General features: G+C 40.1%; 1 protein-coding gene across 5 annotated transcripts in view; it reads left to right on the top strand.

Moving 5' to 3' along the window:
- NRXN3 (neurexin 3) overlaps positions 1–27,646 on the top strand; it is a gene marked incomplete at both ends in the record, with an annotated part of 894,319 nt that overhangs the window by 190,212 nt on the left and 676,461 nt on the right. For 4 of the 5 annotated variants that reach the window (XM_083864470.1, XM_083864472.1, XM_083864471.1 and 1 more), the window contains one exon: positions 15,870–15,986. In XM_083864470.1, coding sequence (XP_083720596.1) covers positions 15,885–15,986 — 102 coding nt within the window. Of the gene's footprint in view, positions 1–8,909; positions 9,212–15,824; positions 15,987–27,646 lie in introns of those variants that run through there. The other variant, XM_083864468.1, reaches the window with a different exon arrangement.

The raw sequence follows: 27,646 nt of genomic DNA, 5'->3' as shown, positions 1-27,646 counted from the left end.
GCAGTTCTCTAAAATAATGCTGTTCAACAGAAGGAATTTTGCCTCCTGTTGGGCTCCTTATATGTACTTTAGTTCTGAATGCCCTTTCAACTTGTTTTGTTCATTCCTGCGTCAGTCTTGGAAGACTCCCTCCAAACGCCTTCATGTTTTTCCTCCCAAGCAGGACTAAACATACCACACATTTAGGGAAGACTGTGAACCTACCTAATGTTCTTCTCTCTAATGGTATGATTTTTTATTAAGGTCAAAAATTTTTGGCAAGACCTTGTCTTCAATGTGGTAAGGATGCCAAGTGCACCATTTTAATAGCTGAATGTTAGTGCTCTCGAATCTGCAGCCACTAATAAACAGTCTAAATGCTTACAATGAAGATTATTATTTGGTGTTTGACTTCTGATTTTTAATAGGCTTGAAGAGTAAGGGTAGTGTGAAATTGGGAATTGCAGCTGGGATACAGATTGCTGCTGAAGAACAGTAAATCTCTCTTGGGGAGTGAATATGGTGTTGGTTGTTGGCCTGCAAAAAGTTGCTTCAAGGTTTGGCGATTTTTTTTTTTTATTTTTTTTTTATTTTTTTGTCTGTGTAAAGAAACAGCAGTTTTGGTCAAGAATACATCGATGAGAAGCTGATGAATTAAGAGCTCAGCTGTTTGCTTACACACTCTTACCTTGCTGTCATGTGTGCCCTACACAGAGAGCTAGATGGACCAGGATGCAACCCAGCAGTAGAGACACCTCTGCGAGAACAGGGCTGGTGAATGTGTTAGACCTGGGATTTTATGGCTGTGGTACTGTGATGTTCTCTCTTGTCATCTTGCACTTTGCTGAACATTCAGCCTGTGAGGAAATGTTTCTACTGGGTGATGTGTTCAGTGGTTATGTTTTAGGGTAACACAGCAGAAAAATAAGAAAACTATAAGAATTGCATTGTGAAATAAAAACATAAGAAAAAGTAAATACAGCAGCAGTGGGAATTGCCCTCACCCATGCTTAGCATTGAGGAATCTAGAGGAGGTCTTATGCTCAGCAAATCATCATCATATCTCTTGACAAAATTTGTAGCAATACTTTGCTTTTTCTCTGCCTTCTGGAACTAGGAGTGAGAGTAGCAAAATTGTTCAGAGAAATGAAAAGAGAAGGTATACTTTGTTCAACCAAAACAAATTGTGAATTTATATGACTATATCAAATTCTTTCAGGCAAATTATTTAAAAAATTGATTTATTCAGCATCATTCATTTCAAAATAAACATGTTTCGTGCTTTCATTTTAAAGTTGAGCTCTATTTTTTGCGAAATATATTTTTAAGGACGTATAAACCAAAATTCTTAAACTTCATTTTGGATTAAGGAAGACATTGGCACAGAATTGTTTTTTTTAGTCCCTATGTTCAGCTAATCAGAACATAAAGAACAAGCACAGCTCTAAGTACATAGTGCCATGGTCAGACCAATACCTGGAGTTTATAATTTCTTTGTCAGACAATGCAACATCACACACTGATAACAGTACAGTTGTTTGTATTTAGCAAACAATGGAAAATAGGTGGAGAAGAGGATGCTCAAGATACTTTGTACGCTGCATATACACTGGATTGGTACAAAGCTTTTCCTAACAGATATGGAACATTTCTTGGTTTTCAGACTTTTATTAAACTCACAGTGTTCTTTTCCCATAGGTCTCAAGGACTTAACCTATATTTTTGTTATCTTTATAGTACAGCCGAGGTTAATTAAGTGCCTCAGGTTGCACAGTGAATCAGTGACTGAGTTGAGGATAAAAAGCTGGGGTTCTGACTTCCATGACTCTACTTTGTCATTTAGATCAATTTTAATGAGCAATTTAAAATAATGATGTTACCAGACATATGCTATAATCTTTTGCAGACATGTCATTTATTCATTTTCATTATTGTAGTATTAATACTTTTGTCATCAAAACATTTTAGCTAAAAGGTTTTTATGGCTGTATTTTTTGTCTATTTTGTATGCAGTATTGGAGGAGTTCAGGTATTCTGTTTTTTGCTTCTCCTCAGAAAAAGTCTGGTTCAGCGAATGAGTAGGGAACCTGTAGATCATATAATTGGCAAAACTAGTTTAAAAAAATCTGTCTATGCTCAATATGTGGACTAAGTAGGAGATTTTGTGTGATATAACTGATTTACGTTTTTTCCTCTCAGTAGAGATTTTGTCAAACAACTGCAATATACTGTTGAGTGAAAAGGACATTCCCAGCATTGACAAACAAAAGAGCTTTTCATTTGGGTGCATATTTATTTATTTAGATGATAAGATCTCTAACTGTATATTTGATAGGTGCATACTTCAGAAATATAGGGCAGTTGTACTTCTAACAGTCTACTAACTCTGCCACTGGTATGTGACAGTGATGTATGGAAACTGCTTTATACATTTAGTACACATCAACTATTTTGAGGATCAGGAGCCAAGGGAAAATTTCTCCTTTCTTTGGGCTAAAGATTCAGGCACTGTCATCCCTCTTCCTTCCCTTGCACTCAGTCTTTGCTGTGCAGTGGTCCAAATTCATCAGGTGAAATAAGTCACTCTGCAGGGCTGATCCTAGACCTCTTAGGCATGGTTTGTGGTCCCACAGGTCAGACTCTCCTCTGTGTTGGAGCCAGCCCAAAGAGCATCATCCAAGGACATCGGCAGACAAAGGCAGAGGTAGAACATGCAGTTCCAGAGCTCTCATGCAGTATCTTCAGATAAAGCAGTTCTTCCTCTTGTTTTCATTAAGAGCTTAGCTGCACAGGGAAATAATAGATTAGTCAGGTTCGACAAAAACCCCTGAACATTCATTGTATTGCCAAGTCTCCTTGATCTCCTCTGGACTTAAATTTGAGGACCTTTTAACAAGCATTCTGTTTTAGACTTAAAGGGTAATGGGTAAAGTAGCAGATAAGAGAGTAGAGGTCATGATTCATGCAAGGCACTTGATGTTCTCTGGTGGAACATTAATGCTTCCTTTGCTCTTACTGGTGAGGTGAAAGAGCTTTTTGCATAAGATTAGAGCAGCTACACTATGTGCAAAATTTGAGTTTGGCATTGAAAGAGCACTGGCTGTTGACTGCATCTCACCTTTGCTGTGGGCTCTTTGCGTCTTTTAATCATGATAGGAATTGTCTTGCATTGATTCTTCCCCACACTGTTTCTGATGTTGTTATGCTGATTCCTCTCTGCTGCCAAGTTACAAATTATGTAGATGTAGTAAGTGAGCATGTGGAGCCTGAGGAAACAATAAATGACACTATTTCTGAAAAATGTAACATTTCCCAGAATGGCTTAAAGTTAGTGAGCATTTAAGAGACTACTCTTTTTCCTGTAGGACTCCAGCTCACCACTTAATTTTATCCATGATAACATCATTCTGTGATTTTACAGACATTTTTTTTTCAACAGCAAAATTTCTTTCTCTTCTGAAAAATTATTCCCATAATTTCTTTGAGGTTAGAAATCATATTCTTTTTCTAAGATTTAATCAATGCAATCAGTTCAGTCATCTCATTATGACATTAATGTGTGTTCTTACTTTATGCTTTGTGGAATATAAATGCAGGCTATGATATGGCTCTCACAGCTTCCACATATCAGTATCACTGTTGGTGGTGCTTGGAAGATGCTTCATGTGCTGAAGAATGTATTGTCGTTTATTTCTAATGTATTTAGGTAATTCAATAATATCTTTAAGACTTTTAAAACCAGTATTTGTTTTGACTATTAAGGCAACAAAAGTGTGCTTGTGAGAGAAAAGGCATGGGACCTTATGAGAGAGTCTGATGGGTGATGCTACTGGTCTGATCAGGTGTTGTGAAGAATGGTTAGACTAGAAAAAAAAAATCAATTATTTGGATGTATTATTTTTCCTGTTCAAAGGCTGGAAAGAAGGGATGCAGCAAAAGGCTAAATGGAGGTGGCAGTAATCTGCTTTTAGCAACTACTGGATTCTGTCACCATCTCTTTAAAATAAAAGCCTGATTTTTTTACTAAGCTACTAAGCCTAGAGGTTTGTTTTAATGACATCAGTCTGGGCAAGATGCTTTGACCACTTCTGAGGACTTTCATTATTTTTAATATTCAGTCACGTAAATTGACTGTAAACCAAACCCCAGTAAGATAGGGACTGCCTCACAGAACATCTGTAATGGAGTGAAGGTGAGAGGGGTGACCCTTGGTTTTAGGAGAGCTACTTGAGGTTTTCTTCAGGAGACTTCAGGAAAGTCACTGCCCATTTTGTATTTTTCTAAATATTTCTTATTTGTGTCTGGGACCAAAATTCCCATTACATGAAATTGAATTTTAAATTTCATGCCCCTGAGCAAAATGGGTGCTTCTAGGGTTTGCTGTTTTCAGCTTTGAGTCATGAAGTATTTATTTTCAAGAATCATCCAAAACTTTGGAGGCTGCTTTCTCTACAGCTTAGCTGGGATGACATCCTGGAAAGACTAGAGAAAAATGGGGCATTGGTTTCCCTCCACAAATGTATGGAATCGTCTGTTTGTCATAGGGAATGTATGTTTGTCCCTCCACAAATTCCCTCTGGAATGAACCCAGGATGGAGAGATAGGAGCTCCTGAACTCAGATTCTTTCTCTGATATTGATTTTCTTGGTGGCTCTGAGTAAACCCATTAAAATGTCTGTGCATTTGTTTCCTCATATATAAATCAAAATGCCAAGTTTTCTGACAGGATCAGCAACAACATTGCACATAAAAACTGAAGCTAAAATTGCCATCTGGCTTTCCTGAAGAGGTAGTATAACTATATACTGTATGGGAAGATCCTGGGGTCTTTACCTCTCCAGGGGACCTGAGACTCAGCAAGATCTGGGGTTTCTTCAGGAATGAGAAGAGCCAAGAGCTTGGCTTAGCCACTTGTTTGCTGTGCTTTTGTTTCTGTTCCTGCATTCAGCCTCTGATATGTGCTGATGGCTGTTTTGGGTTTTAAACAGATACAAGTCTGAGACTTGCAAAACTGGCTTTGCAGTGTGGTGGTGATGGTAACTACTTAATGTGCTGGGTGTATCTGCTAGGGATTGGTTAGAAAAAGGTTAACATTTTGCATTAAAGTGATGGGTGACTCATTCATTCAAGGAAAATACCTGTGCTAGTTTGAAGATTGTGAGTTTTGCTTCTATGCAAGTGATTTTTTGCATCTTGAATATGTGAGGGTTTAAGTCCAAAAGTGCAATTTTGTACAAATCTTGGATCTTTGAAAATCCCAGCCACTGCAGAGAATTGCACAGTCAAGCTCTTTAGTGCACATATTAGGTTCCAACTGCTGAAGCCTTTCATGAGATTGCTAAACCACATAGCCACTGGTAAACTGTTGAGGAATCAGCAGTTTGGAAAATACAGTCTTAGAAAATGTGTTGACCTTGGGAGTTGTGCTTATGAGTCGTGGCACGGACAAGAATGAATTTTGATTTCACAATGAACCCCAGAGATATTTTAGTGTTTGGTGATCTGAAAATTTGAATGTTTTCCAGAACAGCCACAGGAGGAAGAAAACCCCCGTAACAACATATGAAACAAAAATAGCTGACATTCTCCCAAGAACAGGAAGGATACAAAGGTGGATAAAGTACAGAATCCCCTCTATGACAAGGGAGCAGCAGAGGACTGGAGGAAACAGGCAGATGACATAGTTGAATGCACCCTATATTAAAACCAGTGGTACAAGTAGGAGTAATATCTCTTTGAATTTGCTCTGCTCTGTTTTGGCAAATCTTCAGTAGTTGCCTTAAATTACTCTTTAGAGATCTAATCTGCTCTTCGCCTTCTCCATTGTACTGAGTAGACCATTGAGATTTCACTTAAGTGGTTGAGAAAGTGTAAATGAGCCCTATTAGTGTGTCTTGTGCTGAGTGAACAATCAACTCACCCATGTCCCCCTTTCACAAATGTGTGTTCAGTGCTTTGCACATCTTCAGCTGTTGGGAAAAGGCTCACTCACAATGATTGTGGGTTTGACTCCTGTCAATTGACTCACAATGTTTGACTCCTGCCCACAGACACTGGCTATATGATGGGAATTACCCACAGGTAATTACACACAGGTACATGGAGCATGTATCTAACTTGCTTGTAACACATTCTCTTCAGCTGTGTTGTGGTTTGAAAGCAAAATGAATGAGAGGCTCCAAGTCAGAGATATAATTTAATAAGAAGAAATGTAAAAATAAAATAAAATAAATGCAATAACACAAAGGACCACTGACAGAGTCAGAATACAACCTGAGCAGGATGGTGGAAGCAGTCCAGGTGAGATGCTCTTCCTGAAGCAGTGATCCTGTAGAAAGGTCTGGTAGCTCTGGTCCTCTGGGAATCCAGTAGGTAAGTGCTGCTTGCACTGTCCCACATACCAGCTTATATCCAGGTGAGAATGCTTGGCTCCTCCCCCTGGGCAGAGCATCTCACAATGGGATGTGGAGTGTGAAGTGGGTCCTTGATGGCCCATTAAAAAGAGATAACTCCTGGAGGGCATTGATGGGCCATTAGCAGAAGGCACCCCAAATGCAGGGGCTTGGGAAAACACTGCCCCACCTGGTTTCAACAGTTCATGAAGATGGTGATAGAATAAATACTTTGTGTACATCCTACACTGCAACCCAGGACAAGCTGGATCAGGAGTGACTAGGCAGGGGAATTGTCAATGTTGGAAGAGGGTTGTTAAGTGCTTGGCTCTGACTTCCAGAACTGTAGTCAATCGAAGCCCCCTGTGCTTAGGCTGATTTAAAACTGAACAAGCATGCATAAACACTTGTTGGTGGTAGTTAAATGTATTCAAAATAAGATCAAAGAACCAAATTATTTAGGAGGGACCTCCAGAGGCTGTGTAATCCAGCCATTAGCTCAGAGAAGGTCCAGTTAGTTCAAGCAGCTCGGGACTCTGCCTGATCAAGTTTTTAGTATTTCTACGGGTGGAGATTTCAGTCTCTCTGGGCCCTTCCTACTGTTTGACCATTCTCAAGATGAAACATTTTTTTGGTATAGAATGAGATTTTTTTTTTTTTTTGGTGTGTGTTCAGCTGCATTTGTTGCCTCTCATCCTGCACAACTCCAAGAAGAATTTGGCCCTGTCTTGTCTATGTTCTTCCACAAAGTCATTAAAGACTCCTGCTGTCTTGAGCTGTCTCCCCTTGAGGCAGGGTGAACCCAGTTCCCTCAGCCTCTCCACACACATCAACTACCCCTTGAGTATGGTGGTAGCTCTATGCTGTTCTGACTCCAGTATTTTGAAGTAATTTTTATATGAGGGAGCTCAGTGTTGGACAGAGCACTCCTGATGGACAGGGCACTCCTGATGTGTTCTCACAAGTGTCCTTCACTTGGTCTGCTGACTGCATTCTTGCTACCACAGCCAAGGATGCTGCTGGCCTTTCCTGAAAGGGCAGGCACTACTGACTTGTGCTCAGCTTATCTGCTGGGACCACACATCTTCTTCTAAATAGCTGCTTTTGAGCCAGTTGGCTCCCAACATGTGCTGCTGCATGGGGTAATTTGGGTGGCTGTTTGCTTGCAGCAGTATCTGGACACATGGCTCACTTACTGAAGTACAAACACACAATGCTTCTGCAAGATCTCCACTTAAATCAGACCTTTCACTTGAGAGTGTTATATATGCAAGTTGCAATACTGAGCTGTTTTGTCACCAGTAGTTTATGCTGTAAGAACACAGATTTTACCATGTAGTTATTTTCCGAGAATGGCTATGACAACAAGTATTTTCCCTTCAGTCTTGTACTAATAAATTCTGGCTAATCTTTATTAGGATTACTAAATGGGACAAAATGAAGCAGAGAAGTACTATTAATGCCAATGGAAATAGCACCAGCATTTGACTTATGCAGTGATTTGTAAGCAATGATAGCTTGACTGCTTGTACTATATACTGCTCAGCCTTGCTTTCACAGCTGGGAGTTAGGAAGGTGCTGCAACATGGAGTGGGGGGTGGGATCTATACAGACTCCATTGCAAGTACCGTTTCCTGCCAGCTGGCACTAGCCAGCCCTCCTCCAAGCCTTCCTATCACTCTCCTGTATTTCATCCACTGGATAAAATCAGGGTATGCAGCTGACTCATGTCACATAAGCACAATACTGTAGCACAACTGGCTTTGAGTGATTGGAAACTCAGGTACTGGGAAGCAGACCTCTAGCTCACACAAAGGATTTTCATGGTATTCAGTACAGATTTCCTGGATAAGGTGATCAGTCAGGCAAAGTTCTCAGATATGTTTACCAGCAACATTACCTATATCTATGGACAAAATATTTTATGCAGACTTCCCTCATGCTCTTAGAGAAGGAATCTGTAGGATGCCTCATGCGGTTCTCTTGTTCACTTGGTCTCTCATACAATTGAAAGAAAGGGGCAATTTAGGAGAGATACCAGAACACAACCCACTGTTAGAATTGTATTCTGATGTCTCTCTGAAATTTCCTGTCAGATAGGTTAAGATAAGTTCAGATGGCAGTAGTGCTGAATCTAAATACTGATCTTTGTGAAATGTTGGTTTTTTTAATTGACAGGTATATGGTGGTTGTGTTGTGAATAATAAAGTTTTCCATCCTTCTCCTAAAAAGGATGTGAAATGTCTTACAACAGTCCCAAAATGTGCTTTTTCTAGACTCCACTGCATACTGTTGTATGGTCCCTATGGAGACAGTGCTGCAGTGGAACTAAAAACACAGCACTGAAATTCATTGCTACTGACGACCCTGCAGTTAATTCTCTTGGTAGCTGTATTACAAAAGGAGCTCTACATTTATTAGCATGCCTCAATATTTAGCTCTACAGTTGACAGTGCCATGGGATGTGTAAATTTCATGACAACCTTAAATCTCTTACTGGCTGGCTGCTGATGTTCTTTTGTTTCCCTTCCCCTCCAGCTCGAGATGAGAACATGGCCACCTTCCGTGGTTCCGAGTACCTTTGCTATGACCTGTCGCAGAACCCCATCCAGAGCAGCAGCGATGAGATCACGCTCTCCTTCAAGACGTGGCAGCGCAACGGGCTCATTCTGCACACTGGCAAGTCAGCTGACTACGTCAACCTGGCCCTGAAGGATGGTGCAGTCTCCTTGGTCATTAACCTGGGGTCTGGGGCCTTTGAGGCCATTGTGGAGCCGGTCAATGGCAAGTTCAATGACAACGCGTGGCACGACGTTAAGGTGACACGCAACTTGCGGCAGGTAATGGTGAAGGGGAGAAAGCACTGGGGAGAGTTTTGTTTTGTTTTGTTGGGACAGGCAGGTCGGAAAGAGTAATAGAGGAATGGGGAAGCTCAGTGATATTGCTAGAGTTTCTCCACCTATTCTGGATCTTAGTGCCTAAAGGACAGTGAGAAAAAACTTTAGTTGATGGGAATTTATCCCTCCTGCAATATCTTCATTTCCACTTTATTAATTTTCTATTATTTTCTCAGTTTGATTTAATAATAAAAACTTGTGACATAACTTTACTTTCATCTCCCTTATCCTTTTTCTGTTCCCCCTTTTAAATTTTATTATTTCCTTAATTATGATTCAATCTTATCAGTAATATTCTTGTTGCATTTAATTACTATGGGAATAGACCCTATTGCCAACAGCCAACGCTTTACACCTCTCTCCTTTTCCTTTCAGTTTTGTTAATTGGTTTAACCATTGCCATGATGTCACAATTCTAATTCTGAAAGCCTTTTGTTTTTCTTTTCTTTTTCTTTTGTGTGTGCATATGAGTGTGCAGGTGTGCAGGCTGGTGGGTATGTGTGTAATTATTTTAACTTTATAGCTTTGGAATTAATTGGCTGGAGTCTCTCTGAGTCTTCTTGATTCTCTGCTGTCTTCTTTTCCTCTTTTTGATTTTTTTCCCCTTTTTTCTATTATGAGATTCTACTTTATTTCTTGTCTCTGCCTTGAGACTCTTCTGTTTGCTCTGAGGACTGGAAAAGTGGAAGGATCAAAAAACCCCAAGCAAACTCAGATCAATCCAGCACCCTACAATTCCACTTTGGAAAAGTTTTTCTGATTTTACCACTGTAATTTTGCACATCTACAGACTGCTTTTCCTAGCAGACAACTGTATCAGGTGATGTATTTGGTAGTAGGCTAGTCTTAAAATCCTGAAGCCTTTATCATGAAATATAAATTCAGACATAAATAGATATGATAAAGTTAAATAACTTTGCTGAAAGCTGGTAAATATATCAAGTCGCTAAGGTTGATTGGCTGCATGATAAATGAGGTTTACAGGGTGAGTAGGAGCTATTTGATGTCTTGCTGATTGGTAGAGGAGCAGAAATGGCTTGGAAACTAAGATTTAAAATTAAATTAAAAATCAATTTGTCAATACAGTGTTACCTGTTTATTTTCTTATTAATGTCAATATTAACACAATCTTTAATAGCTTTATATAAGTTTATACAATGTAATTTGTGGTAACATTTTACTCTAGCTAAGAACAAATGTGTCCGTGAGTATAAGAGAATCAGTGCCAGGAATCAGAAAAAGTCCCTACTAGTAGAGCTCAGTGGATAATTTTTTCTATTATCAGGAATTCGTGTCTTTCTTGTCAATATTTGGGTTTGGGGCTGAAGATTATTTGTCCTCTCCACGTAAATCCCTGTATTTCTACGTGCTTAGGATGTCTGGGTCTGAAAAAAAATCCGTCATCAAACTTTCATGAGACTACAGGATTCTTACTTATGGAGAAAATCAATCTATTTTCAGTAGCTTATATGCAGATGAAAATTTCATTTCTTATGCAGTGGATGGGTCTTAATGATCCTATCTTATTTAACCTTTCCCATCAATATAGTAGAGAGAGATGCACCAATGGGTCTAGGTTTGTCAGTCTCGAAAGGTCAGAATATATGTCTTTATTTGGTGTGCGTGTTTTTTTTTTTTTTTTTTTTTTTTTTTTTTTTTTTTTTTTTAGGTCGTTTCAGAACAGCTGGTCCTTGAATATCTCAGTAGAGCTTATTGGCCATTTTAGCTAATCACACTTCTTATTTTTCATTTGAAATCAGTTTCAGTGGGCAAATGTGCCAGAAGCAAAATTAATCCTTGCTTCATGCCAGGATTGGTTTGGATCTTGGAGAAGCAGAAGGTGAAGGGTCACAAACAAAACTGTGGATGGGAAGCTGTCACATTCTTTTCTTAGTATTTTAGCTAGTGATTTTTTAATTGGTACACAGAAGTGGACCAAGAAAATGGAAATCTGTTTATGCCTTTTCATATTTGATGAGGCCAGGGCAGTACTTCGGTGATTACTGGAAAGCAGGTAGTCCCTTGCCAATTAAGCAGCACTGTAAGTTTTTAAGCCTCCTGATTTATTCACTGTGAGTGTTTCTGAGTGATTCTGAATTCTTAAAGGGTCCAACTTGACTGGGCAAGAGAGAGGATGTTTAAATGAGATGGATGAGCTCTTTGCAAAGAAAGACTTGTCTTCAAATCAAATTGTATTTAATTGGCAGAGGTGATTTGGGATCCAATTCTATATTTAAACATGACAGAATGTAGTTCAACCAATAAACATCAATAAGGTTGGACTGTTTTTTTAGTCATCTTTTCCCTGGATACTTGCATTTTGACTTTAGATCTGTCTCAAAATTAGGACATTGACCCAGAACCTAAAGCTGCCAAGATACTGGAATTGATGAGGCCTTGAGGCAGAGTAGGGACTCATGATAGTCTTACAAGTTGTCATCCAATATAATTCTGTATAACCAAAATAATTTTGTATATAAAAGATTATTGGTTCTATGTCTTTCCTGACATAAATTCACCTGTGATGTTGCAGTATAATATAGTTCACTAGAAAGTCTTGTTTCCAGCTGTGCTCATGTTTCCTTAAAAAAACCTATTCCAAAACCAAACATAAAACCCCAACAAAATACATTGAATGCTTGAAGCTTTATAAGAAAAAAAGTCTCCTTGTTGAAAATATTGCACTTTGGGTTAGATATATTTCTCTTTAAAATGAACTTTAAAAGCAATAATTTAGGAATTCCAAGAATATTTAAATCTAAGCAATTCCAACTAAATGGACTATCAGCAGCTTCAGGATGCCATCTAATCTTTTCCTCTGCTTTTTGGGGGACTAAGAGAAAGGGAAGGAGGATTTGCATAATTTTTTGGCTGTTTCTAGAATTAGAGTGGAACTTTAAATAGCTGGACTTTTGCCCAGTACTTTTTGGAATTGTTAAATGTTTTGTAGCTAAGCTGGGAGAGTACTAAGGGCTGCTTTTTTTTAGATCAAATGACTATCACAGCAGTTAATCTCCTTAGAGACAAACCAAGTGAATCCACAGATTCCCTTGAGTAGTGATTGTTAATGTCAAAGCAAATCTCCTTGTTTATTTATTATTTCAGTTAAAACTATGCCCTCTTTCTGCCTTGTGAGAAACCTTTACTTAGCAATAGGATCATGTCTGAATTTTGCCGGGACTTTCAGAGCACGTTTGGGGCAGTGTGGTCTGGTGGGAGGAGCAGAGGAGACTGAAGGTCAGACTTCAGGTCTGCTGCTGACACTCCATCTTGTTTCTAGCATGCTCTTCTCCCTGTCCTGTACTTCAACTCCCTTGTTTGTAAAAATAAACTTACTAAACGACAATTTGCTGTAAGTCTTCCTTGGTGAAGAATTCAGGAGTTTGTGCTCTTTATTTCCAAGTACAGAATATTATTATTATTTCATTCCCATTGGCAAATAACATTGGGACTTCATGCTCAATGCCACAGTCAATGCACAACTCTGAAGCCTGCAAGCAGATGGTTTTTACATCGATTAGATGTTGCTTGTGTAATTTAGGATAGTTCTTGCCAACTTCAATCACACTGGAACAGGGACTTGAAGTCTCTACAGGCTTTTCTATTCTCTATGCCCTTCTCTATTAACAGTGAAGCTAGTCACAATGCAAAACCTACTATGAAGATCTTTAGTTTCTTAACTGCTAAAACACAAGCAAGAAGAGTGTAGGTTCTAACAGTTGGCATCTGTGTGCATTGGGACAGGTTAAAAAAGTTCTACTAAACCAAGCTGGCTGGTAAATTCTCCTAGCTCCTGAGTAATAGAGATAACTGTGAAACAGGAGGGATGCTAAATCTTGTCAATCTTCTGTCTTCAACCTCGACACAAGTGACACAATTCTTTCTACACAATTTCTTGACACGTTTTTCCCTACAGTAGGAGAGGTTCAATTCCTATATCTTGGATGACAGAAGTGAGCTACAGGCAAACAGCCAAGCACAGGCACTGTTATGTGTTTCTCCTGAAAGTCACAAACTCAGCTGCTGTAAAGAAATCTGCAGACTGGAAAGCTTGGAATGAAGACACAGAGTCTTGGACTCATCTTCAGCTGTATCCTCCAGCCAAAGGAAATACTGGCCTTGTTGTGATATTCTGCAACACTTGAGGGTAGTGAAATTTGGAAGAGGAGCTGGCATGGTGATGGGTGGAATAAGGGAGTCATGGCTGGGTTTGTGCTGAAGGAGCAAACTGTATACTCTATGTGTATATCTCTGAGGGTAAGGTTCTTGTTTGAGGGAAGCACCTTGATGAGTATTTGAAGAGTAAGTATTGCACTGTTTTAACTTTGCTTCAGGTCTGGATAATGTGTATGAAGGTTGAAGTTAATGACTAATACCAGGGTGGGAAGAGTAGGTAGCCCCCTGTTTCTTTACAGTCTAGATGGCATGGTTCCCCATAGACTCCTGGTCATATTGTCCTCTTTCTCACTTTGTGTGTCTCAGGTGCCCCATGCCTTTTTTTGAAAAACTAACACTAGATCATTCATGCAATGTGCCATTTTTACTAACCAACTAATGTACTAACACCCTAACGACTCATCTTTGCTTTTAGTTATTTTAATTAACAATCGTTCTGTTCACGATTTTTTAATTTCCTTTCTTCCCCCTTTTCCGCAAAGCACTCAGGCATTGGACACGCTATGGTAAACAAACTACATTGTCTGGTAGATATCATTCTTATTGTCTCTTTTTTTGGGTTTGCCGTGTGTTACCTGCCTTTTCCTCCCCTTACCCGCTCTTTTTCCCCTCTCCTTTAAACTTACAGCTTCCTTTAATTTTATTCTAATTTCATTGAAAACATGTTGTTTTCCCCCTTCCTTTTTTTTTTTTTCCTTCTTTTTTTTTTCCTTTCTTCTTTTTGAATAGAAAAAATGAGCATCAAAAGCAACTAACACAGCTCTTCTGGAAATGGGGTTTGGACATTTCTTTCATTGTTTTCTTCACCTCTGTCTTTAGTTCTTTTCCTTTCTGGTGATAAATTGTTGAGGTTTTTTGTCCCTTGTTTTTGAGTTTAGATTTCTTTCTTTTGCTTTTGTTTTCATTTGACTTTTTTTCTTGGCTTTGAATTTTTTTCTGGTTTTTTTTTAAACTCTGAAGGTTTCTAGATCAGAACCATTTCAGGGCCTCTAGTCTGTGGTGGTGAAGGCTCTCTTTTTCTCTCACCCTTTTGTTGTGACAATGGCTGTTACAGGCAAACTGGCCAGAGTTGTCCTCTTTCTCCTGATTTTCCCTCACTTCCCTCCCTCTGCTTTCTCTCCTCCTTCTCCCTCTTGCTCTCTCTCTCACTTTCTCTCTCTCTCTCTCTGACCTCTATCTGCGTGGCCAACAGGAGCTCAGCCGGTTGTTTGTTTCAGTACACACTCTGCATGGCATGTCCACGTCTGGTGACTCGCCCGCCTCCTCCTGGCCTCGATCTATTTTCCTTCATCTTCCCTTGCAACCACTAACAACATCTGAGAAAAACACATAAAATTCACTTCCTCCTCTCCCACCCTTTCCTGCTGTCACCCTTCACCCTCCATGTGTTTGTGGTTAGAGATTTTGGGGACATTTCTGTTTCATTTTGAGTTTTTTTTGTTATTATGGAATTTGTTTGGTATTTTTATTTTTGATTGCATGCAAGTGTGAAATGGTTTTCTCTCCCTTTTTCTCCTCCTCCTCTCTCTATTTTGCTTTTTTCCTGTCATCTTTCTGGACCTCAGATATATTGGCATGACATGTCAAAGTGCAGTGTGTGCACGCTTTGTATCTCTTTCTTTCTCATGTCAACTTCTATCACATTTGTTGGTGTGCGATTGATTTATTTTAATTTATTTTCTGTTTATATTTTGGTTATGGGTTAGTTTGTATATTCTTTTCTTCTTCATTTATTTTTTTATTTTTTTTTTTTCCTTTTCCTTTGTTTTGTTTTGTTTGGATCTTTTTGCTTGTTTGTTTGTTTGCAGTGGGTGGTGGGTGTGTGTCTCTCCAGGTACATGGCATGCCCATCCATAATGTATTGAAAGTGAGTTCCCTTTCCCCCATCCCTGAATGCATGAACATCAGTGTGCCGTGAGCAAAAGAAACTTAAAAAATAAAAAATACCAACCTTGTCTTCATTAGTGTTTTTTTTTTTTTTTTACTAACAACCATAACTAACTGTAATCATTAAAATAAATTCTAATTAATCATAAAATCAGCTAATATGAGAAATACCTTTCAAGAACAGTTGTATTTTCTGGCCTGAATGGATGAACAGCATCTGGATGGATAGGTTACTGGATAAGCCTGAGAGTGCTGATGCACCAGAAAAGGGAGAAGAAGATGCTGAAGCATTTCTCTGTGGGAAAATCAGACCAGAAAATAGAGCTCGACTTAACTAAAAAAAAAAAAAAAAAAAAAAAAAAAAAAAGGATACCAAATCGCAACAAAATCCTTAATAAAACTGGCATAAAATTATAGGGGGAGGTAAGTTGTTCTGTTCAGGATTGTAAGGTCATTGCTGGGATTTTCTTTGTCCATTGTGTCCCTCAAACAGGTGACAATCTCTGTGGATGGCATCCTTACCACCACGGGCTACACACAAGAGGACTACACCATGCTGGGCTCAGATGACTTCTTTTACGTGGGAGGGAGCCCCAGTACTGCTGATTTACCTGGGTCTCCAGTAAGCAATAACTTCATGGGCTGCCTCAAAGAGGTAACTATTTCAATTTAATTCTTGTCTCTCTACTTTTGATTTGTTAAAGTCATCACTCTTTCTTGCCTACACAATCAATTCCTTCCCTGGTGCCTAATTTTATACTGATAACTGCAACAGCTCTGTAAAGATAAACTTGTGATTCAGCTGGTCAGAAGGCTGGAAAACTCATGAACTTAAGGGCAGAATGATACTTCTAGTGCTTGGATTACAGAAAAAATGCTCATGGTAGTAGGGGAGGTGTCTTCTCTAAGCTGTTAGTCCTTCAGAAGAAAGCATTACTATCTTCTAGGCACTTAGGCAATAGCCATTATAAAAAGACAAATGGCCTTTGACTACTAAGTAACATTTTGAGATGAGAAGATCGTAATCAAAAGCTTATTTAGAATACTTTTTAAGGTCCTGGATTTCACCTGGGAATATAGTTAGATCTAAATTTTCCAGAAAGATACAGAAATAGAATAAAACAAAAAAAAAGTGAAAGTTAAAGGTGTTAGTTTTGCAAGGAGAATGCAACATGAGGGTGTAAGGAAAGTGTGGCAATCATGTGGCATGTGGACATGAAGTGTATTGTGTGTTAATATGGTTATTCAGAGATGCCTCTCCCTGAATTAATGTGCAAACAAAACCATATGCTGAAGTCAATAGTATGGATTTTATTGAACAATAAAATGTGAGGTAGAAAGAGAGAAATAAGGAGAAAAGAGAGAGATTAGGCAGAAGATAGTCACCACCCATGCATCCAGTGGCAGACCATTAGTCCTTCTTCACCCTGGTCTTCTCAGTGGAGAGGGACCTCAGGACACTCAAAACTTTTCAGTGTTTATGTATCACTGCAAAGGAATTAATGCTCATTGGTAACACACATATTTTATTCTACTGGTTAAATGATTCCCTCACTTCTAATGTTAATTAGTCCCATGTTCAGTCTTTCTGTTTTTTTTTAGTTGGTGGGTTTCTTGAGTTGGTGGGTTGTGAGTCAGTGGTTGCAATCTCCCTCTGACGGAATTACCTTTTACCCAGACCAAGCTGATTCAGCACAGTTGCTTTCCTTGTAGCCCATAATTTCTGCATTCTTTATGTCCATTATGAGTTATATATTCTCCTCTCATAGCTTTGCTTACCTCCTCCTAGCTTGAGGTAAAACCTGGACAATAGAATCACCTCTATCTTACCTCAAGTTCATTGTGGCTTAATTTACAGTCTAAGTTCCCTGTATCCATGGAGGCATATTTGGGGAAGGGACTGGGAGGTGGAGAGTCCCTCAGTGGTCATAGATGCTATTTGTTCTGAAACTTGGGGCGATCTTTGTTTGACCAGTGGTATGTGTAGAAGTTGCTTCTTTACAAAGTTTGCCACAGTGGGAAGTTTTGTCTGGATGCATTACCCAGGATGTGCTGACCAAATCTCATCTCTGCCTGGACTATCCTGTCACTCTCTTCTGTGTTCATCTCATGGCAAAGTCATTCTGTGGCCTTAACAGTATTTGAGACAGGCAACTATAATCTTTAAGTCCTTACATTGGGTTGCTCAGATGGTGCACTTGAGTGTCTGCTTTGGTCAGGAAGAGCTAGCTGGTGCTGAAAACTGTGTTGTCTTACTCTGGCTGGCTGCAGTTGTCACATAGTGAATCCACAGAATTGAGAAAATTCACGCATGGGTAATAGAGATTGGACTGGCTGGCTAGCAGCAGGAATCACAAAAGTGATCCTTGGAAACCGCCCCTCCCCCCCCTCCCCCCGAAACAAAAGAGTTAAAAGGTGAGTTCTGTCCAAATCCCAAACTTGGTACAGTTTGGTTTTGATGCTGTTTTGCAGGCACCTTTTTTTTTTTTCTTTCTTCTCTCTTCTAATGCAATTTGTGATTTTCACTGTGGTTAATGGGGATACAGATATTGATGTCTCCACAAAGTATTATAAAAAGCTTATATAGGAGTTACAGAAGCAGCAATGCTGAGCTAGATGTTGTCTTAGCTGTAAATTGCCTTGACAAGTCATCATTCCACTGATGCTTGACTCATGGTGTCAGGGTTTGTATGTTATGTACCAGGCCTCTGATGTCAGGAAGAGTCGTTAGGGTGTGAAGCTGCTCTCCTGCCTGACCTCTGGATTAAAGAGATGTATATTTGCTAGAGAAGAACATATGAGCATCTTATACAGAAAATGAAACTTTGCTGCTTGAATACAAACTGCCATACAGAGATCAAATCCTTTTGGTTACATCTATAGAGCCTTGGGCCTAATTTTCCTAGGCACTGAGCATCCCAGTTTGATTGAAATCAGGAGGAGATACAGCTTCTTAGTGTCTCTTTAAATCAGGATCTTAATTTTATTTATGGATGCTATGAACATAACACTTAGCAGAGGCCATTTTTATGTGTGCTCTAAGTCAAGCCAATGGAGCAAAGAAAGCAGTGACAAGAAAATCTTCAGCAGCTTCATTATTTATATAATCATTTGTATTCTGTTAGCTTGCACAATGTGCTAAGAGCCACCAACATAGTCATCCCAGGCTCATAATGTTCTGTCAGAAGAAAAACCCAAGCAACCACTTAAGAATGAGAGGAAGTAAACAGATAATCAGAATGTGCTTTGTAATCTTCACTTGACTAGGCAATGGCAGGAGTTGTGTTTGAGCAGATGTCTTGACTTGTTGGTTGCTTTAGAGCTATCGTCTGCTTAAAAGCAACCCAGTTATAGTAGTGGTCCAGTAATGATTTTGCCAGCTTTGATCCTGGAGGAGGCAGAACTCTGTTAGTGCGGTGCTGGTGTACTTATGTCTGTCTGGTTCCAGAACTGGCTGTGGGGAACTTTGCTTTCTGTGTAGCTTGTCAGCATATTTCATAAATCAGTCCCTATAGCTTATGTTTTAAGCTTACATTTTTTTCCTCCGTGGACAAAAAGGAGTCTCGCATTAGCTATGGTCCTTCTGAGCTTATTTTCTTGGCTAGCTCTGCTCTTCAGATACCATATAAATGAGTTATTCCTTTGGGTCCAGATTTCAGACAGTGACTTTGCTTAGAAGAAAGGAGCGGCTCACACGTGGTGTTACTTAGGAAGGTGTTTATTCAGGGCGAAGGCCCAGGTGGTCAAAGTGTGCGTGTGAGTCTCTTTGGCTCTTACTTGACTTTATGAACAGGGGCATTACTGATGGAAATGAGGGGGAGTGATTTAGGTACGTGGGGGTTTGACATTGCCATTTTGGGGTAAAAGAGGTGGAGATACCTGAAGCCTTGGCTGAGCCACCTGGCTCAGCCAGGGTCATCAAACACCAGGCTGTGTCAATAGGTAAGATACAACAGGGATACAATACACTGGGACAGGGCTATTAAGGAGATACAATGAGGGGAGCCAGGCCTATTATGTGGGTTAACGACAGCAATTAAGGAAAAGGAAGGTGAGGGGTAGGAATGAACCTTTTACAGAAACTCAATAACAAAAATCATACAAAACTTTAAAAAAATCCAAAATGCACACTGCAACAATTAGCCAGTACTGGAGGAACTTGGATTTTTAATAAAAATATTCTAAGCTAAGAAAGGTTGATGAAGGGGTAGGGTAGACTACTAGCAAATACTGTTCCTTTCAGTTTATACTTTCTAGCAGAGCAAAGCTCTTCTTTCATAGTAAAGTCCTAGCTATGTATTGCCTGTTACCAGAGACACAGCACACACCTGAATGGATTGCACTGCTCATAGCGGTGGAGAGCATCCTGCCAAGCCCTGTACTGATCTCTTGAAGGTGTTAAAGCATGGTCTCTGCACTCATTCAAGACTGCCTCTAGGGATGTGTCACTTTCCTAGGGAGGTTAAAGGGATTTATGCAGGCTTTGAGACGAAACATTTAGCTTTTCCCCTGTAAGCTCTTGTGTTTCATCTAGACTACATCAATCTGAGAGTGCACAACAAATTTGCTCATGTCAGGACTAAGAGGGCTCCTTGAGTGGTGCATTGCCTTCCCACTTCCTCTGAGATGACATGCAGGTGCTGAAGTGGCAAGGGGCAGAGTGCCTAGTGACCATCTCTGCCCCTTCACAGCAGGAAGGACTTTTCCACTTAGCAGGGGCTGGTGGGAGGAGGAGGTGCAGCTCTGGCAGGGTAGATACTTCATATGAGCAGAGTGTAAGCCTTGGCTAGAGGGAATTGGAATGTCTAAGAATGTATTCTTGAGAAGGAAGAAAGAGTCTGAGGGGTCCTCTGCCGTAGTATCTATATTATATTTTCTAAAATAATCTAAATATCTAATTATCTAGGTACTGTTTTCTTTAGGTCAGAAATTGTCTAATGGTACCTCTTTTCACCATAGAATAGATCCTCATGTCTCTTCTTTTCTTTGAGGGTACAGGTTTTGGCTGAACATATTCCACTAAGTTGTTAGCAGTAATATATCTAAATCATAAATATAAGTATTTAATGTGTAGTTCAGGTGGGGATTTTTCTATTTTCATCGGAATTTAAGATTTCCATGTTTGTTTTGCATTGCTCCATAGCCATTCTGGTAGTGTTGCAGCATACTTGACACTCTAATGAGGCAACAAGACTGGAAAATAGTCATACAGGATATGCAAATAGGGTAGTACACAGATATGAAATACGGACATTGCATTGTAGTTGCATAGAATCTAAGGCTTTTTGGACCTTCATTCTTAAGATGAATCATTCTAGAGGAAATCTGGGAGGAAGCTGGTGTATTTCCTACCATGGATGAAACCATATATAGGATAGGAGAAGATAGAGGAACACATCTTGAGACAATTGAGCAGAAATAATTTAAATCGGTGTCAGGGAAGGTGTGACAATGCTTTAACAGATAGTGATAGTTAAAAAGGGAGAACCACTGACTGAAGGTGGAAAGGGAAAAGGATTCATTAATGGGTTGAGTGGCACTTGTATGGCCAGAGTTAGGACAAGAAAGGTGTAACAAAGAAACAGCTGTGTTTTGCATGTAATCAAGGGCTTCAGGGAGGAGCTTTCAGTAATCCAGCATGGAGATGGAAAGTAGCAGGGTAGGAATTTAGCTGTGTGGGCAAAGAGGGGAAAATGATATTTCAATATCCAGTTGCTAGGGAAGGGAGAGAATCAGACTATGTCCTGGGGTTAGGGAGCCAACCATTCAGATTTGATTTACTTGGAGCAGGACTTAAATGGTACAGATGGAGATGATTTAGAAGAGCCTAAGGTGGTCCCTATAGAATGGATATTCATGAGAGAATTTATGAAATCTTCACATTTTTCTATCAATGCTTTATTAAAATCTCAATTCTGAAAAATGTTGATTGGTACTAACAGCTTGATGGAAGCAGTGAGGCTTGCATATGGGTGGAATATGGCAGAAATTATTACAGGGGTCAGGCACCATCTGGCTGTGATGGGAGAAAGCTGTGAAAGCTTAGATCATTTCTGTCTGCAATTTAACTTCTAGGAGCCAGATTTCAAAATGGTTCACGAGTGTGCCCAGTTGCTGTATGTAATCTTAGATGTTATCTGCAAGCCAGGTCTTTTTCAGGACTATTTGATGTATAGTGATGATGTGGTTTCTGTTCAGGGATGAGTTTTTCTGACTGTAGCGTCACACTTGGGAGGAGGCTAAAGGTGCAGATGGAAGGCAGCCTAAAACTGGAGGCACAGGAAAACAGGCAGACAGAGAAGTCTGAATAGTAGAGTATGTATGTACATTGAGCATACCTTCTATAGCAAGCATTGATGAGCAAACATAGAAACTGGATCTTTCTATGCGTGAAGTGTATGAGGTTTCTTTTTGCAGGGCTTTTTGAACTATGTACTGCCACCATACTTACAAGCTAAAGAGAATCTATGGAGCTAAAACAAAGTGGATCTAATCCAGTTCAACTCCCTTCAACTGCCACTGGAACAGATGCCTAGGAAGGAAACCAGCAGCAGAGGTCGTGTCACCACTGGGAAGTGTAGCCAGTGGGCTGATATGTCACAACAGTAAGGGAGCACTCCACTGAATTCTGACTGAGGTGTCTGCATGTGACTCTCAGTCCTGGTGTTGTGGCCATCTGTGCTTGCTTTGCAGCAGGATCATCAGGATCAGGCTTTTCTTTCCTGCATAATGAACCTAACTCCTGCTGAGCTTCTGTGGCTACAAGAGATGTGCCATGTGCTGTAATTCAGAAAATGAGTGTTTACAGGTGTAGAACTATATTTATATCAACAAATTCAGAAAATTCAGAAAATGTAATGGAGATTGGAGAAATATAGCCTGTGTTTGGTGCATATAAAAAAGTTAACTAATATAAAAAAGGTAACTATTTAATAGTAAAGCAAAATCCTTACAAAAACATGTGGCTTAATTTCTATCCACTTAAGACTGAGCAAACTAAGACAGGATATATTGATAGACAAACATAGCTGAGTCCAAAGTCATCAGCAGAGCAGCAGTGATACTCTAGTGATTATTCTGGCAAGGAATTCTGGCTATGTTTCTCGTATGCTATTAGGCAAATGTGGGCCCATCCTAATGGAAGTTGTGATCTTAACTTCAGCTGTCCAAAGTCTGATGTGCTCATCTTGGACTGAAAGTAAATGAGCTTATTCTGCCTTACTTGGCTTTGTAATTCACTGAGTAAAATCTTGGTTTGAAAAGAAATAGGACATACATTTTTATTTGTTACTCATTATGTTGCACTATAGAGATTGCTAAGGATCCCTCCTTATCCTGTCAGACAGAAATACAAATGAGAGTATTTTGGAGAGTCAGGACTGCCCTATGCTAATATAAATAAAATTACATGAGAAAAGTTGCAAGACTGTTTTGTTTTATACATGTGCATTAAACAGGCACTTTGAGCTAATTTGCGAGTGTCAGCTCTTAGGGAGCAGCAGACTGACCCTGAAAGTTGGAGTATTACTGTGAAATGTGTATATGTACTGTGGGCAGTGAGGAAAGACCGAGCTGCTGTTACCCACTACAGAAATCCAGGCTGCTCAGCTGTGCCAGCAAGGGAGGCAGGAAAGGATGGTTAAGTTTGAATGTTGAGTGGGTGGGCTGGACAACTCCTCCCAGGTTCACCACTCCTCTGTAGCAGTGAGCCAGCTGTCAAGTGTGAGGAGCACAGAAGTGGGCAGGCAGCTAATGGGCAGTATTTGTTATTTGAACTGCATGCAGAAGGCAGCGGGCTTGATATAATACAAGCAGGTTTTGTAGAGTCTCTGATATGTTCTCAGTTGTAGCTCTTTGTCATTGCTGCTCTTTGGTCTACTTCTGTTGATACTGTCTATTGCACTGAATATTTATGCTTTAGGATTGTCTCCCCTCTTTTTTCAAACTGCACAAGCAGAATTCATTTATTCAGTTGGAATTAATAGTGTATGTATCTAGATTCCTAAGCAAATCAATGGGATTAATACAGATATGTGGAAGGATTCAATTTTAGCTCTGAATTGCTTCTTAGGGGGTTTAATGCTCTTTGAGCTATGGTTCCATGAGTGGAAGTGTTAGAAATGGAAACATTTCAAGGTTTTCAAGCTCAAAGGTGAATTTGGTTCAGCCCCTGACTCCTGCTTCCTGTAGCTATCTAGACATAGATGTAGCAAATTGGAGTTATTTGAATAGGTCTTGGGGAGTATCAGGGGGATTGTTATATTGCATATGGTGGCTACTGGTGACTTCACATTGCCAGAAGGGGCAAAACTCAAATGCTCATATTTTCTAAGCACAAATCTTAGCAGTTCAACACTTAATTCATCAGGGTGAGCATCAGTTATCTGTGAGCTGCATGGGGCTGATGACACACAACTGAACAGCAACAACTGTGTCCACGAAAGCAGCAATGCGCAGTGTGCCAGTCACTAACCTCCTCTGTCCAAAATGGAAGAGGCTGAGAGGCGGTGTCTCATTTCTAGCACCTTGGGAGGTAATTGTGAATGATGCCTGCAAAGCATTCTTACTGTATCAGTGTTAGCAAGCAGAGGGAACACAGAGGTTTGGGAAAGTGGCAGAGATGAAAAATGGCATTTGGAAATGGGTCTTGAGAATGGCATAATCATTCCTGTTAAATCTCTGCCTTTCTTTCTGATTATTAGCCATTTTAAGTGAAATGGGTTTTGCATCTAGAACAAGTCTCTGAACAGATGATTAATGGTTTTATCTGTAATAACTTTACATTTTATAGAACCCTGCTAGGAGTCCACATCTGGTGTGCCAAGCTATTTAAAGCTGTGTTAATTCTGTTAATTGCTCTATGTTTATTTGGATTGCTGGCACCTGCGGGCTTTAGGATAATGGGGGTGGGAGAGTGTGTGTACATTCTCTCTCTCTTTCTGGCTGAGAAAAATTGAGAGGACTATTTCCTCAGCTAGGAACAGCAACCTTGGCAGAACATCCTGGCTGGATTGGTTGTCCTTGAGATTTCCCTTTTTTACTACAGCTGAATGCAGTGAGATGCCAGCCAGAGGCAAGATGCTCCCCTGACTGGGGCAGGAGGTAGGCGGACAATCTGCTTTTGCATGCACTTACCAGCATGAAGCAGCAACAGGGAAGGAAGCTAGTGATTTTTCAGAAGGCTGGTCAAGTCCATACCATTCTGATCCTGCTTCTCAGCTGCCTTCCAGTGTTCCTTTTCTAGTTTGTTTTAGTTTGTGAACTATTCCAGTGGCTTTCAAGCTCTGAGCAGATGTGAAGATAAGTATGCTGATGCTTTCTGAACTTCTGTCAGGGAAAATATCCAGCTGTGGAATTCAAGACATTTGAGGTGACTAAAACATTGCTATGAAATGCTAGGAGGGCAGAATAGTTGTTTTCATGTTCGCAGCTGGATTGGCCAAACCACTGGAACAATCTGGACCAGGCTCTGATGGCAAAATTTTTCCTAGTCTCTGGCAAGATTACTGCATGGGCAACAAAATGGGGAAGCCAAGTGTTTCCCTCATATTATTAACCACTGACTTAAAAGTGCAGCAGGGCTATAGAGGTTTGGTACTCGGGGGCTTTAGCTAATATAAGCTCAATATAGCTATTATCTGAGAGGGTAGAGGAGGTGGTTATTCCAGTTATGTAGGGGCCAGTTCTCTCACACCTCTGACATGGATTTCAAGCCATTGTTTCAACTTCAGTGGTGCTAGGACAACTTCCCAACAAATAGACAATTAACTAAGAAGATCAGTTCACACTCTATTACTCATTTTATGGCTGTCTTCAAAACAACAGTTTGTCTTGTGAAGACCGGTGAGATGCTAAAGTGAAATCTATTCTCCTTGTGCTGCTGCTATGACCATGTGTGTATTTCTGCAGCTGCCTTATATAACCCCTTAAGGTGACTGACTAAGTAGTTATGCTGGTTGTAGCCTCCCAAAGAAGGGGGACTGCTATATCACCTTTCTCAAAGATGTAAAGAGCTATAAGGGAAAAGCTTTCTCAAGAGTTTGATAAACCAGGATCCTTTTGATGACTTGCCACTTCTAAGGGACAAGGCTGTTGTGTTTTTTATCTCTCTCAAGTAAAAGCTGTTACTGGGAATGCCCACTTTATTTATTCTGTCCAGATAGTGGTTGAACAGTCAATTGCAATATTAAAATTGGTTACAAAGTAAAACTCTAAAAAAGTATCTGGTGTTTTCATATTTAAGAATGGGTTCTTCCTCTGCAGCTTCAGTGTTCAGCTAACAAGGTAAGCTGTCAGCTGAGCACTTTCCTCCATTTCCCTGGTTCATATTCCAGGGCTGATTTGTCCTAAAGTAGCCTCATCTAAGATAATGAGAACAGTGAATGCCTCCCTTCTCCTTTGGTTTGGTGTGCTTGCTTCTCCCTCCTTGTCTGAGCCTAGTTCCTGTTTTTCATAACTGACACTAGTACACCACATAGATATGCAGTGCTGTCACTTCCTCTCTCTTCTCTGTTTTTTTCTTACTGTGTATTTCTCATATGTTCTCTAATTAGCATATGCTTAGCTCTTTGGCTTCAGGCTAGTTTTCATGTTTACAACCCCTGTGACACATTTTGTTACAACTTCACAAATCATATATCATAGGAGAAATTAATTATGCATGTAACTTATTAGGTTAATAACTTTCATCTTATTGTGAACTTCACTTAAAGTTATGCATTAATAATTCAAAGGACAGCTTTGACATCAAGTGCATTTTCTAAAGCACTTCAATCCCTTCTTATGAGTTTTGTGTCTGTGTGAAAACCACAGATGGTTTTTAAAAACTTGATTCCAGCTGTTTCCACATTTCTCCTGGAGGCTGGATTTGCCTGTGCATCCAGCAGAGGAAGACAATTAGATGTTGGTCTCCTCTTTGGTTTTGCAACTGGAGTTTAAGGGAAAAACTTGGTATGTATGAGGACACCTTTTGGTAGGAATCATTGAATGGTTTGAATTGGAAGAGACCTTTATAGCTTGTCTAATCTAACCCCCCTGCAATGAGCAAAAGATGACAAAAGAGATGTCTTTTACTACATCAGGCTGTTCAGAGCCCCATGCAGCCTGACTTTGAATGTTTACAGGGATCTTACCACCTCTCTTGAAGGGCTGTGCCTCACTACCCTCATAATCAAATATTCCTTTCTTATATCTAGTATAAATTTACCTTCTTCTAGTTTAAAACCATAAACCCTTGTCCTATTGCGACAGACCCTGCAAAAAAAGTTTGTCCCTGCCTTTCTTAGAAGTTCTCCTTAACTACTGAAATGCTGGAATGAAGTTTCTGCAGAGCCATTTCTTCTTCAGGCTGAACAATTTGAGCTCTCTCAGCCCATCCTTATAGGAGAGGTGCTTTTGCCCTCTGCTCATCTTTGTGGCTCTCCTCTGCACCTGCTCCAGGGCTTTCAACTGATCTTGTTAAACATCATGAGGTTCCTATGAGCCCACTTCTTGAGCCTATAAAGATCCCTCTGGATGGCATCCCATTCTTCAAGGTGTGTCAACTGCACCACTCAGCTTGGTGTCGTCTCCAAACTTGCTGAAGGTGCACTTGATGACACTGTCTATGTCACTGATGAAGGTACTGAACAGTTGCAGTCCCACTTGTCACTGATCTTCATTTGGGCCTCGAGGCATTGACCACAGCCCTTTGGATGCAACCATGCAACCAATTCCTCATCCATTGAATAGTCTATCCATCAAATCAGTATTTCTCTAATTTAGAAAGAAGGATGTTGCGAAGAGCTGCGTCAAAGGCCTAGATCTGAAAACTGCCTTCTCAAATTCCCAGGCAAGCCTAGCAGACTACTTGTGTGGCAATACTCCCCAACAACCATTCCACAGACTCCACTTCTTTGGATTGCAGCAGACAAGCTTTGCTGGTGGTGTCAAGGACTTAAGAATAGTACTGGCATTGTATTTGAGCTGTCTCAGCCAGGAGCTTCCCTGGCTTTATTAAGGCATCAATAAGTGTATGGACAGGAGACTTTTGGCAAATGTAGTCTAGCTTTCAAGTCTTTCAGTGTACCCACCAAAAGTCTCTTCAGGAACTGAAAAAGTAATGGCAGAGAAAGAAGGCCGGGCAGAAGTGGAAGAACAGGTTGGAAGGTAAAAACCAGAACAGAATAAAGAGAATGTGCTAAATAGTTCCCATGGGAGAGCCCTAGTGGAAAGACTTCTGGGATCCATGCTGAGGTCTGAAGATTGATTTATGGCATTATGAGTGGAAAGGGATGTGGATGGAGACAGCATAAATTTTACTGAGAATATGACAAT

This window comes from Zosterops lateralis, assembly GCF_965231275.1.
Source record: "Zosterops lateralis genome assembly, chromosome: 6".
In the NCBI taxonomy this organism is placed as follows: domain Eukaryota; kingdom Metazoa; phylum Chordata; class Aves; order Passeriformes; family Zosteropidae; genus Zosterops; species Zosterops lateralis.
Note: the sequence above shows the minus strand (reverse complement) of the source record. Positions and strands in the feature narration are given on the sequence as shown.